The 14,637-nt window shown below is 35.1% G+C and overlaps 1 protein-coding gene across 2 annotated transcripts in view; it reads left to right on the top strand.

Moving 5' to 3' along the window:
• KCNH6 (potassium voltage-gated channel subfamily H member 6) overlaps positions 1–14,637 on the top strand; it is a 1,196,060-nt gene that overhangs the window by 1,090,777 nt on the left and 90,646 nt on the right. For both annotated transcript variants that reach the window (XM_044055208.1, XM_044055207.1), the window contains exon 12: positions 12,170–12,269. In XM_044055208.1, coding sequence (XP_043911143.1) covers positions 12,170–12,269 — 100 coding nt within the window. The remainder of the gene's footprint in view (positions 1–12,169; positions 12,270–14,637) is intronic.

The raw sequence follows: 14,637 nt of genomic DNA, 5'->3' as shown, positions 1-14,637 counted from the left end.
CTGTGAATTTACTTTACTCTTATGCTTTGCATTCTTACCATTAATTTTCTTTTCATACTGTCCTTTTCTTTTTTTCTCTAGCTCCTTCTCATGTAGCTTCTATTGTCTATGAGTACATATTCTTTTCACTGCTTCCTTCTGACATTACTTCTATCGCCTTCATTTATTTTTTGCATAATGTCTCCCTACAAAACCTTATTCTCTAGCTCACGTTGGTTGATTTTTTCTTAAAGTATAGCATCCCACAACAGTCCCTATTGGAGGGGTGTAACTATACAATCCTCTCTGTCTTCTCATTCCATCAAAAAGCTTTCTTTGCAGAGTTTCCTCCGAGCCTTCTGCTACAACACTGCTTACTTTTTCCAAGCTGGCATTCACCTCCACTCCCTTTTGATGATGTTCCATCTCATACACCATCTTCCCAGCAGCCTCTGTGCTAGGAATGGGGCATGTGCATGTACTCATGTACAACAACACCATGAGTGCTGATCATGAGTAGGAGAAGTCCCTCGATGCCCTGGCCAAATTTCCCCTAATAGTATAAATACCACCTCAGTTCTATCCTAAAAAGTGGCTAATAGTCTAATGGGACTAACCCAGTCAACAAAGGATAAAAATAAAATAAAACATATAAGGACACAACGAGTCAGGTATGAACAGTGTTCAGACTCTCAAAGGGGTTTCCAGTGGGACTGGGTTTGCATCATTGTTCAGCTATGAACCCACTGCTGCTCATACTGATGATGGACTACATTATCAATTAGGTTAAAGTTGCTGTATGCAGATGATGTGGCATTACAGGCAGCAAGAACTTCAGCAAAGAATAGGGAAAGGAATGCAAAACTGAAGGCACATGGGATGAAACTGAGTACAAATAAGACAACTGTAAATGGAGATAGATAAAAACACCAGACAGAAGACCACCACGATGCTGTAAAATCTTCCTTTATTAGAACAGAACAAGATGGATAAGCGCTTTCGTGTACCAGACCCAGTACGCTTCTTCAGATCAATTTTTACATTGAAAAAGCACTTCTTTTATACAAAAGACATCAAGCTTAACAAGTGTCAATTAACTAAATAAATCAATAATTCAATCAAAATGGCTAAAGACAGCTAAAAGGTGTATAGCTCCATGAGCATAAACTGCGTGTTCAGCAAGGAATTATTTACTTGATCCTGTTATAATTCCAAAAAAGAGAATAACTATGTATCAGTGAAACCATTCCTGGAATAAATTAATTTTTTGGTTTAGATAGACAGGCTACTTCACTAATTATATACATACATTTCTTATACTTTTCATTGTTCATAGTTGTATTTTTTATTAGCTTCTTATTGCTTACTTCTATATTATTTATCTTTACCATCCATTGCAGATGTTTCTAGGTATTATTTTGTCATATTGATAGGCTTATATATCAGCCAGTTCATTTACATGCCATTCTAAACAGAGGTATTATATTGTTTAGTTCATCATTTTTATATCGATACAACATGTAATGAAACTTGGTTATTTCTAGATAAATAATTGTCTATAGTTTAGCAGGTCCTTCTTGCTAATTTAATTAGTAAACATTTAAGACATCGAAAGAAAGGGCAATCCGCTGTTTTAATGAATTGAAAATGTCTTGATAAATTCATCATTTGATTAAACTAATAAGAACAAAAACCAAAATAAAAACAAGATAAAATAATACATGACAGAACTACTCCATAACTCATAGCCTAAAGTAGCCCAATCCACGAGACCAAATATATTACTCTCGTTGAAGAGACCAGAGACCAATTGCAGTATTTTTTAAGTCTAGTACACCATTGTCAGGCTTAGCGAATGATGTAGGATGAGCTACAGCGACTCACAGTAGAGGTGTTGTCCATCTGAACACTTTATATGTGATTCAGTTGGAGCCATACAGGCTCCTGAATGTCTGACAATTTAATTTATTATAGCAGGGCATAATTAGACAAATATTTGACATCAAGAGATGAAGCCAAAGCAGAATATGACAATGTGATCAACATTAAATGTTTGATAAAATGTGAGCATTACATATTTTGTGGACATGTCAATTTAACATCTGACATTTGATCAACCAAGTTGCTTCACTATTGCAATACACAGTTCTGACTCTTATCTGTACTTGTTTCTGAATGAATGACAAGAAAAAAGAGTTGTAATGTGTATAAACCATCAGACACAAGTTACAATATATACTTTTAAGTCATATCTAGAAGTTTACATCTTCGATATTTAGTTGTATATTTATGTGATTTATTATTTACTTTTTATTATATTTTATTATATTCTCATACACACAGATGATAATTCTACACACTATATACATATTTATATTAATTAATTCATATGAGACTATATATATTAATAGTGATGATAATACTTACAGAAGCCATACATATATTTGGTCACTTATATATTTATTCATTCATTATTATCTATATTATTATTTATATATTTTTTTGATATATGTTATCAACAGATTAGTGATTTATAATTTTTGTAATTTTCATAAATCATTTAGTTATATTACTTAGCTATATTTGATGACTAGGGTCTATATATGACATTCATATTCATATATATAGGCACACAATGATGTACAAAGACTCAGTAATAGTCTTCGAATAACAGTGCCACCATTTGACAAAATGATGGGGGAGCTACAAACTATAATTCGCTATTTATTTAGCGACATTATGGGATTGTCATATCATGTTATACATTATATACACGTTAACTCTATAAACAAGATGTAAATGCTTAGAAAGAACAGAAGCATATAAATTTATGAATTTTAAGCGAAGCGCTGCACAGTGACTATGAATGATTCTAAGTTTTGTATATCCACCTGATAAAATGCATCATCATTCATACTCATGTAATAACTCTGTATTTCACTCAATGACAGTTTGATTTCAGTGATTCTCTGTCATAGTTATGTTTTAACACAGAAATATGTTTAAAAATGGTTTGAACATATAGTCGCATATAAATATATGAATTTTAAGATGCTATAAACACAAACCTAAGTGACATGCTGTTTCATTGGTTGAATGTGTTTAGAATTGGACGAGATATTTGATATGTTTCATTTTACTTTATTTTATCTTATTTTATTTTACTTTCATATCTATTTGTTTTATTTAGATGGAATATTTAAGCACATGGAAAGATTACCAGTATTTTAACAACAGTAATGTATTTAAGCAATGGAATTGGAAAGTTGCGTTATAGCTAGATATCAACTATAAATGTAGAGTTGCACCAAATGTTAAATCTATTATGCGTCTGATTGAGAATCTAACATAATTAAAACACTGTGTGCAACATAATGTCATATAATATTAAGGCTAAATGTGTATTTCATAAATAATAGATGATATCCACATTTTTACAGAGAAGCCTTGCAGTTACTAAACGCAAGAAAATGTTGCTCACTACTGGGTGAGGCTTTGATTGCTTAATTGAATGCATTTAATGAATTTGTCAATCAAGTGATTAGAGATTACAACTAGAGATATAAAAACCATTGTACCACACTTATTATTTGATCTGAAGAAGCTTGCATCGCAAGTGAAAGCGCTTATCTCGATTTTTTACCTTGGAATAAAGAGTTTTTTGTCAAAAGAAGGTGTTTTCGTGGTGTATCCTGGATAGTTAACTTCTGTTGATCCTGTTATAATATAAAATCAAATTAAATCAGAATCAATGTGTAAAAATATGTATAAAGGACTTGCAAAAGTATATAAATAAATAAACCTATGCAGTTTATTTAAAATTGCAGAAAGCATAAATATATGGTATATGATAAAAAAATGTTAAAAGAATATATATAATATAAATATTCATTTAAACCAATAAATCAAAATATATGCTTTTAGCTACCAAAACAATATATAAATCCAAAAAAAAAAAAAAAAAAAAAAACAAATACCATAAGAATCTTTTTGAAGCAAGTCTCAAAAGGTGAAGCAAAATATATATGTGTCTATATCTGAATCAAATATAAGAACAATAAATTCATTATTATAAAAGTTTATAGTAAACTGAATATGTATAGGCTTCTATATAAGGTGACACTGAGGAATGAGACCATTTTCATATATAATAAAAAATGTGAATTCATATGTATAAAAACAATAAGAAATATAAAAAATTAAAAAATAAAGGTTAAAATATTAAATCTATCACTAATATAAAATAAACTTGAAGAGCTAATAAAATGTTGAAGTAACAATAGCTAATATATCAGTTGATAGATTAAACATTTAAATGATATACATTTCAGAAAAAACATTCTGTAAAGTATTAACTCACTATCAAAACATTATGTACAATATCAAAAAATGAGGTCATGAAATATATCATGTCATAAAATATACAATATAAAAATATAATGTATATAAAATATTAAATAAGAAATATGAGTTAAAAATTCTTATCTAAAGCATATGTATATGTATATATCACATTGTGCAATACCTACAGATTATAAATCAGGGGACACTATAAAATCCCATATATTAAAAATATATATTAGGTATTTATTTCAAACTACGTTTCTTAAGTGTAGATCTTATACTAATGTATTGATTGAGGCCAGGTGGGTGTTGTGCTTTAAAGCGTAGTATCCAAGATAGTTCTACATTTTCCAGTTCATTGAATATATCACCTTTACGTATATTGGATTTGGTGACCTGTAGTATCCTAAACCTAAAAGTATGTCCAACATTGTCCTTTATATGTTTAAATAATGCATTCTTCACATCATTCTTTTTATGTCGTGTAAATGATTATAAATTCTCTCTTTTAGCATTCTTGTTGTTATGCCTATATAAAACACATTGCAATGACAACAGTCTGCGAGATATATCAAGTTAGAGCTATTACAGGTACCTTTAAATCTAGGTCTAAAATAAAGGTTCATAAAAGGATGTTTGAATTCTTGTTCCTTAGAGATATATGGACACATATTGCAAGCATTGCATGGATAAGTTCCTGTTATATGAACTAGAGACCTAGGGATAACTGGTGAATCAACTTCCCTAAACTTCTCAATGCATAATAGCCTTTTCAAATTCTTGCTATTTTTATATACAAACACAGGTCTTTCTCCTATACATTTTTTAATGTCTGTGTCAGTTTGTAAAATATGCCAATTCTTTTTAATAATATTAATAATGTATTTATTATCGCTAGTATACCTAGTCTGAAAAGTTATTTCATATTTATTAAGTTTTCCATTATAATGTGACATATGTCGTCGCATAGTGCCTTCATATGGTGTCTCAGTTATCTTTAAGGACTGTTTAACAGAATCAATTAATGATTGCTCATAACCTCTGTTTATAAATAAATGTTCTAAGTCCATTAGTTGTGTAGACAAATCTTCGGGGTCGCTACATATTTTCTGCACCCTCATAAACTGACTTTTTATAATATTTCTGAAGACATGTCTCAGGTGCATGCTGTTAAACTCTAAAAGCGTGTTTTTCCAACACCGTTTCCTGTATATAGAAGTATGTAGGAGACCCAATGCATCTTTTGTAATCGTAACATCTAGAAAGTCTATCTTAGTGTCAGAATACTCCATCGTAAATCTAAAAAAGGAGGTAGTAGATTCTAAATATGTAACAAAGAGTTTGAATTCTTCTATGGTCCCCTTCCAGAAGATAAGGACATCGTCTACAAAACGCTTATAGAGTAACATTTTTTTTTAAAAAGGGGGTTGTTAAAAAGGTATGTGTTTTCCCAATAGTGAACCACAAGGTTCACATAAGTGTTTGCGCAAGGAGTGCCCATGGCCACTCCCCACTGTTGTAAAAAGTTCCTTACCATATAGAAAGACATTATTATTAAGTACAAGCTGTAAAACAGCATTAAGAAGAATTTGGTCATCATTATTAAAGGATCCACTATCATTAATAACATGTCTAATTGCTTCACATCCATAGTTGTTCGGGATAGAAGTAAAAAGACTTTTCATGTCCATGGTAATTAATAAACAATCTCCAGGGAGACCTCCATCAAAGTGTGTTAGAATTTCTAATAACTGATATGAGTCCTTAAGAATGGATGGAATGTTATTAACTATAGGTCTAAGTTTCTTTTCAATAAACACGGACATAGTTTCAGTGATCCAACCATTACTTACAACAATGGGGCGTAAAGGAGGTGGTATCATATTCTTATGGACCTTGGGTAACCCTTTTATGTAAGGTATCCTAGGTTGCGCAACTAAAAAGTAAGAGTATAAATCATGATTAATTTGGCGACACATCAGAAAATCATAGAGCTCTTGATGAACTTCATATATAATTCTATTTAAATGAGAATGTTCAATTTTAGTGTATGTGGCTTCATCTTTTAGCATATTCACCATACTAGTATGATACATATCATAATCCAGCAAGACAATCCCTCCCCCTTTATCAGCTGGTTTCACAATCACATTCATATCTCTTTGTAAAGAATAAATGGTGTCCCATTCTGCATGTGAAACATTGTAATATAAGTCTTTCTTTGCAAAATCATTAGAAGAGCTATAAACATCATTCTCGCACGCTTTTAGAAAACAGTCAACAGCAGGAAGTAGCGTAGGCGTAAATGTACTTTTTCTTTTGAACTGAGTATCATTAGCGTTCAATTTCTCAGGATGTTTAGCTTTACTAAAGCTGGTTTCCAGAGCAATAGAACGTGAAAACAGTCTTAAATCCACTAAAAGTTCGCTAACATTACTGACCTGAGCCGGTATGTAAGTCAATCCTTTATTAAGCAGAGCTGTATCAGATGCTGTAAGGGCACGTCTAGATAAATTAAAGACCAGATCATTTAATCTCTCTGTCAACTCCTGTTGCTTGGATAATCCCCTGAGAACTTTCGCTTCGATCTCCCTCGACTGCTGGATCTGTCTTGTGGTAATTTTCGGAACTTGGAGGGAAGTGGTAAAAAACTTTCCAAGTTCCCTTGTTTCACTTTAGGTTTAGCACCAATCGTGCTACTGTATGATTTTTTCAAAGCTTGCTGGTTGGGAGGGGGAGTGTCTGTAGTGCCTTGAGTGGTTTCATTCATAGGCGTGGAACAAGGAACCCGAGTATCATTGACTAGAGTAGCAGTTTTTAAAAGGGAAATGTTAGATGAAGGATGAACAGCATTACTTTCACGCATGTCGATTTGTGGTTTTAAAAGCGTTAACAACAGTTTTTGGTGTCTTCATTTTTGGTCTGTTTTTATCAGTTAGTGAATAAACTGCTTGGATGGAGTTTCAACGTTTTCTGGCACTGATTTTTCACTTTATTACTTTCATTTGTCAAAGAAACATTCGTTTCAGTAGTGTTATTATGGCCCACGGATTCCATTCTGCTATTACGGTATCTGGGCCAGGAGAACACCTGACCATTATGAAAGTCCATATTGTCTCTTTGTAGCTTTCTCATTTTAACTTGTTGGAGTTTTTCACTATAGGAAGATATCTGAGTGTGCAAAGTATCTAGCCTTTGAGAGAACATTTCCCCTTTAAATTTCGATATAATGTCTTTAAGCAATGTATCTGATTTCTGAGAGAGTTCTTTCTCAATGGGTAAGAAGTAATCTATAAGCAGTCTTATATAGTTAAGTCCCAGGTCTAAGTTCAGTTGTTGCCATTTCCTTAGAAGTTCTGGGTGATTCTCGCCGTATGTCGGCATACACAGAACTCTCATACCCCTAGGGATTACTTTGAAGTGCAAACAGGCTTCAAGATGACGCCTTTGCCAACTTAATCTATAGAGCCTGTAAAGTGCATTTTCAAGTTCCTTAAAGGCTATATTAAAGTCTCTTTGAGTGTCTATGTTAACATTTTCATTAATAACAGCAGGTAACAACAAATCCATTTCTAGAAGCGGATTATTTTTTGACTCTGTTAAACCATACCATTTTCTCGCCAGAATATGTTTATCTGGCATATAGTCCAACTCGACATTAGCAGCATCCATAATGTGAAGACAGCTGGGACGTGAAAAAGGAAACTGTAAGTCCAAAGAAACACCAAGTCAGCTGAACTTCCAAAGGTCTCCTCTGTCGAAAATAGTAGCAATGTAGATAGATAAAAACACCAGATAGAAGACCACCACGATGCTGTAAAATCTTCCTTTATTAGAACAGAACAAGATGGATAAGCCCTTTCGCGTACCAGAAATGTCTTTCTTTTCCACAAAACTAACATGTCCTTGGTTGTTCCCAATATTTTGCAATGTCCCTGTTACGGTCAACATTTATAGTACTTGGAATATGTACAATTATTTCCATTTCCAGAATGACTGCAATCCCATGCCTCTGTCCGTAAACCCCTATTATCATAAACTTTTGGCATGTCTATTATTGCTTTACATATATTTTTTAAATGTTCTTTTAAAGTTTTTCTTTCCACTTCAGTTCAAAACTGTATGTGAACTGTCTTTTAAGTCTCTCAAAAAGATCCTTTTATTATATATTCATTTCAAGGATTGCCATTTTGCTTTTTTTTCATATTCACACAAAAATCACCCCATATCTTGTACAGTCTCAAAGAAAATATCACTAAATGTCTCTTTGTTAATCAAGATAAATGCTCTTACTTCTTGTGCTTGTACCCCCAAAGGCAAAATTACATTCTCCCATACCTTGTATCTGTGAATTTACTTTACTCTTATGCTTTGCAGTCTTACCATTAATTTTCTTTTCACACTGTCCTTTTCTTTTTTTCTCTAGCTCCTTCTCATGTAGCTTCTATTGTCTATGAGTACATATTCTTTTCACTGCTTCCTTCTGACATTACTTCTATCTCCTTCATCTATTTTTTGCATAATGTCTCCCTACAAAACCTTATTCTCTAGCTCACTTTGGTTGATTTTTTCTTAAAGTATAGCATCCCACAACAGTCCCTATTGGAGGGGTGTAACTATACAATCCTCTCTGTCTTCTCATTCCATCAAAAAGCTTTCTTTGCAGAGTTTCCTCCGAGCCTTCTGCTACAACACTGCTTACTTTTTCCAAGCTGGCATTCACCTTCACTCCCTTTTGTTGATGTTCCATCTCACACACCATCTTCCCAGCATCCTCTGTGCTAGGAATGGGGCATGTGCATGTACTCATGTACAACAACACCATGAGTGCTGATCATGAGTAGGAGAAGTCCCTCGATGCCCTGGCCAAATTTCCCCTAATAGTATAAATACCACCTCAGTTCTATCCTAAAAAGTGGCTAATAGCCTAATGGGACTAACCCAGTCAACAAAGGATAAAAATAAAATAAAACATATAAGGACACAACGAGTCAGGTATGAACAGTGTTCAGACTCTCAAAGGGGTTTCCAGTGGGAGTGGGTTTGCATCATTGTTCAGCTATGAACCCACTGCTGCTCATACTGGTGATGGACTACATTATCAATTAGGTTAAAGTTGCTGTATGCAGATGATGTGGCATTACAGGCAGCAAGAACTTCAGCAAAGAATAGGGAAAGGAATGCAAAACTGAAGGCACATGGGATGAAACTGAGTACAAATAAGACAACTGTAAATGGAGGAAATCAGAAGAAGCTGAGAATTGAGATAGAAGGGAAATAGTGCAACAGGTTGACAGTTTCAAGTACCTGGGAGGGGTGAGTGAGGAGAAGTGAGGAGAAGTGAAGTCTGAATGAGAAGGGTCAAAGCTAGAATGAGAGGGGTCATAGCCAACTGGAACAGAGTGTCAGGGGTGCTGTATGACAGAAGAATGCCAAAGAAGCTGAAAAGTAAGATATGCAAAACAGTTGTGAGACCAGACTTACTGCAAAGTACAGAAGCCTGGGCAGTAATGGCAGAGCAGTTGAAGCTAGAGGTGATGAAGATGAAGTGTCCGAGATGGGTGGTAGGATGTACACTGAGGAACAGATAAAGAAATGAGGACATCAGAGAAGAAACCAAAGTAGCTCCAATTGCAGAGAAAGTCAAAGAGAATAGATTATATTGGTTCAAGCACAAGTGCAGAAAAGCAGAAGACAATCTAGTCAAGAAGATTTGTGACAGACAGGAAGAAGTCAAGAGGAAACGAGGATGGCCAGGAAAATCATGGATGTACTGCATGAGAGAGGCCATTTACAGTCAGGCATGTCTGTCAAAGAAGGTAGGAGAGTAATACTGGACAGGGAGAGAAGGCGACAGTTGACACAACATCCCAATCTCATGTAGAAAAGTGGAAATAGGGGCTTGATGATGATGATGATGATGGTGTTGTGAGAAGCAGATATGCAGCCATACTCTTCTTCACTGGCTTTAATGTGCCCATACTCTGAGTGGCATGACTAACTAGTGAATTATACACTGCCATATACAACATTACCAAAACCCAACAGTCTGAAACAAAAACACTAATAATCTTAACTCAAAAACTCCATCTCATGCACAGCTAACACAAAACACTACTGGTGGCAAACTCCCTACCCAACACACCTCCTCTGTAACTGAATACACCAACAATTCCAAGGCCACAACGGTATTACTTTCCTCTGTTTTGCTTGGGCTGGTATTTTGTGACAAAGCTTGTGTCATGAAAAGCCTTCAGAAGTCATTAATGTTTATAAGTTCATAGGTAAATACTAGACAATCAATCTGCAAACTATTACAAATCTAGCCAATATCCAGAGGTCAGAATCAAATGATGTAATTTATATCTGTGCCCCATCTCCCACTGCAACAGTATGTGCCAGTTGTTCTGCTTTTTGGGATTATGAGTTTTTCATCAATTCACTTTTGATTCACAACAGTAGGTATATTGGTTTATGGGTAAGCACTAGGTTAGCTGCCTTTGCGGGCCATTTTAAGCCTAGTCAATTTCCTTTTCAAAGATGAGAATCAAACTCTGTACGTTCTGGCTGTGAGGGAAACATCTTAACCATTATACCAACCCCCATCCCCAAAATAATTTTGTGGATTTTGAACCAAGATTCATTCAGCTTCACTGTACATTCCTACATCACTTAACCAGTTGTGCTAATGGACAACATAGGTAAAACATGTCAGAGGTAATTTTGGCAACTAATCACTCTTGTCCTAGATTATAGGTTCACAGGTAAATACTAGGCTAACAATCTATAGACTACTACAAGCCTAGCCATTGACCAGTGGTCAGAATCAAGCCCTATACTTTATATCTGTGAGGTAAGGGCCTTTGCCATTATGCCAATGCCACCATAGCTCTCAGTCGCATCACTAACATTTTTCTCTTGGGAATTTAATCACAGTCAGCTCAGAATTCATACCTCTCAACTGTACAGATTTTTGCAGAATGTGCAGATTTTTGCCTCATATTTTTGGCTGTTTATCATAAAATTGCAGTTTTCTGCCAAATCATTCAGGGTTGAAGTTCAAAAAATAATGACAGACATTTGAGTTTCAGATTTAATACCCTTCAGAAAATTCATGCTAATGCAAAACCTGTTATTCTATCAACTTTCTAAGTTTGGAAGAGCAATACTTAAAAGTGTCCCTGTTTTGGGGCCTTTGTCTCACCCCCATTACTTATGGCTTTGTCCAGATTTCTTGCTCTAAGAGGTTGAGAGGTATGGCTCAGATTTATGCCTTTGACCATGCCTAAAGCTTTCTGTCTTTGCTTTCAATAATAATCAAAGCTGTAACTGTGACCGTGTAGCTGCCACAGGGGCAAATTGATAGGAAAAAAAATCAGCACTGTACTCTGGTTGGGGGGGGTTGCCATTGGGAATTGCCTAGGGTGCCAACAGACCTCGCTACAGCTCTGATATGAACATTTGACAGACAGGTATCCAGGTAGTAAGGCAGAGGCCAGTCACCTGCACATGGTACTACAGAAGATGCAGTGCACCGTAATGAAAGCCGTGCAATCTGACCAGCAGGTACTGACCCAAGCTGTAGGAAGCAGAAGAAACCCCTACAAATGGTTAAAGCATGCCAAAACTCTATATTTACCCGTATCTGAAATTCCACACTGAACCAAAGTGCAGAAGATAGGAAATGTTAAGATAACTCCAGTGCTCTAAGTTTATCATGGTCAGCATTTCTAACTCAAGATTTCCCAGTATACAGTATGCAGACTTCTAAGATATGCTTCATTCTGTAATAGCAACTTAAAACCAAGCTATGTCCTTTGGCCTCACCGAAGCTTTCCTCTGTTAGGCAGATAGCCTTCCAAGATCTCCACTGACTGAAGACTTTGACTGTGGGTATCGTCGAGTCCGGAGGAGAAGACATTCCTATCGGCGGAGAAACAACCCTGGTAAGAAGGAATATTATTTCTACAATTTTCTGATTTCGTTCACTTAACTGACATTCTGATTAGCATGATGTCTTATAAAGCTGTGAAGTTTTTTAAAGCATTTCTTTCCCAGGTGATTCCTTGTGGGCTTATATGTAGAGTTACACAATCTCTTACAGTGATAATGCTTGTCAAACTGTGAGACAATCAGTTTAATACATAAAAGCTTGAGAATAAACTTTCATAAATCTGGAGAAGACACATAGATGCCAGCTTTATTTATGATTTGAAAAATCTTTGTTCAAGATCAAATTAAGGAGTGAAACTGAAATAAAATATACTGCTTTACAGAATGAAATATACCCCATGTAGGTAGGACTGCACTGTATAACTTTAGAATTTTAATACATTGGAATTATATGAACATGTAACCTTGTTGTAGTGTTTAAAGACCACAAGAGTATCCACAAACACTAACTGCACCTTATGTTAAACATGAGAAGCACACACTGCAGTAGCATAAATCATCAGTGTGGCTTGCTGCCCAGATCCAGGAAATGTCTTGGGTCATCAGAGGGTTAGCCAGAGAAAATAGTTTAGCAATTTACAGGTTGCAGCCCTTTTCTGGGGGTGTGGTAAAAAGTGTTACCTGTATCAGGCTGACCTCCTACAGAGGACAAGTGCATGGTAAAATGTGCAACATGCTTTGAGGATGGTACACAGGTGTTGCTGCTGTGGGGCATTTGCACCCCCTCATATCATTGCACATCCTTGACTCCTACATTGCCAAAAATAATGGGTATAGCTACACCACACAGCTGCTGTCAGTGGCCTGGCTCACACTGCTACGATCACTTGTGAGGACATTTCCCATTTAACAGGGAATCTGTACAATGTCCTCCTATTCGTAGGGAAGGAAGGAAGGCAAAGCACTACAATGGAACTCAGTGTTAATAAAGATTAGAATAATTCAAAATGGAATGTGCATTTCTACATGTGTGGCTAGCAAAAATGTAATAAGCTGCAAAAATAAATAAGTAACCAGGTATCACATGCAATGAACATTGTACCAAACTTCTGACTCACCAATAATCATGCATTTTATATAGCGGTCACCTGTAGTACTAGTTTTCATTAAGCACCTACAGTCACCTTATGTGTAGAAGTTTATCCTCGTCAGTGGAAACACACAGCTACTCGGTATCACTTTGCTGTCCTCATAGTAATATGACTGAGTGAAGTGATGTTTTACTTATTACCAGACCTTCCAATCAGATGCCAGAATGTATGTAAAAGCAAATGATTGGACATCTCAACAGCTGTGCAACTCGCAATCTGTATGAATCTTAACCCTTGACAGTATTTCAACCAGCCTGATGAGATCAGTTTCTGTGTTGATATCTGCTCCGTCATGTAACACAGAGAATTTATTTATTTGTTGGTTTACTTATTTATTTATTTCTGCTGGCCAAAACATTCCAGGTAGTTCTAGCCTAAGGAGAAAAGTGTCAAAATAAAACACTCACACTAGGATATAATAATTAAACACTTGATTTTACTTATGTTTAAATATATTCAGCATTAGCATACTCATATACCATGATAATTTTAGATCATCCTGAAATATGACAGAATAAAAACGTTCAGTACAGTTAGCAGTGGGTATGCAACCTGTGTAATCAGCATTCAAAGGCACTATAAGTCAGTATCCAGTGAACAGCAGATAAACTAGCATCCTGTTATTGTAATGTAGATGTCTGGAGTGGTAGGAGATCAGATCAGCTGTTTACAATGGGCTAACAGTATAATTTGAAAATTAAGTATCAGGGGAGATGTACAAAACACAAATCAACTTTTGTGACAGCAACACCCAAATCAGAAAATAACCAGAACGAGGCTGTATGCTAGATGACTGGGTAATATTGCTGAAAGATTTGAATTTGATATATTTGCAAAATATAATTTATGTCTGTGACAGCAATGCAATCTTCATATTGATCGAAATGTGTTTATTTATGAACATTTAAACTAGTAACCAGAAAGATGCACAGTCTTGATGCATTTTAGGGTGGATTACTCTAGTTCTAGTCATGATTCAATACAGTGAGAAAGTGAATTGTTCAAACTAAACTAGATTCAGACACACGTCAGGCATTGTGAATATAACAATATTCTGGTAGAGTAACATTGCAAGTTCTGTACAAATGTCCACAGGGCAAAAATCATGGAATTCTACAGTCCTTAAAAGAGAAATGAAACTTTCAAAGCTGGTAAAATCACATTTTATTTTGAGAATTTAAATAAAAGTAAATGAAGTTCTTTGATAATGCGGTTAAAATATATTAGTTCTTAAGTCAGGTTTAATGATGACATGGAACTACTAACAAAG

Source organism: Protopterus annectens, chromosome 13.part0 (assembly GCF_019279795.1).
Source record: "Protopterus annectens isolate FY-2018-M chromosome 13.part0, PAN1.0, whole genome shotgun sequence".
Lineage (NCBI taxonomy): Eukaryota > Metazoa > Chordata > Ceratodontiformes > Protopteridae > Protopterus > Protopterus annectens.
This window is presented reverse-complemented; position numbering and strand designations above follow the sequence as displayed.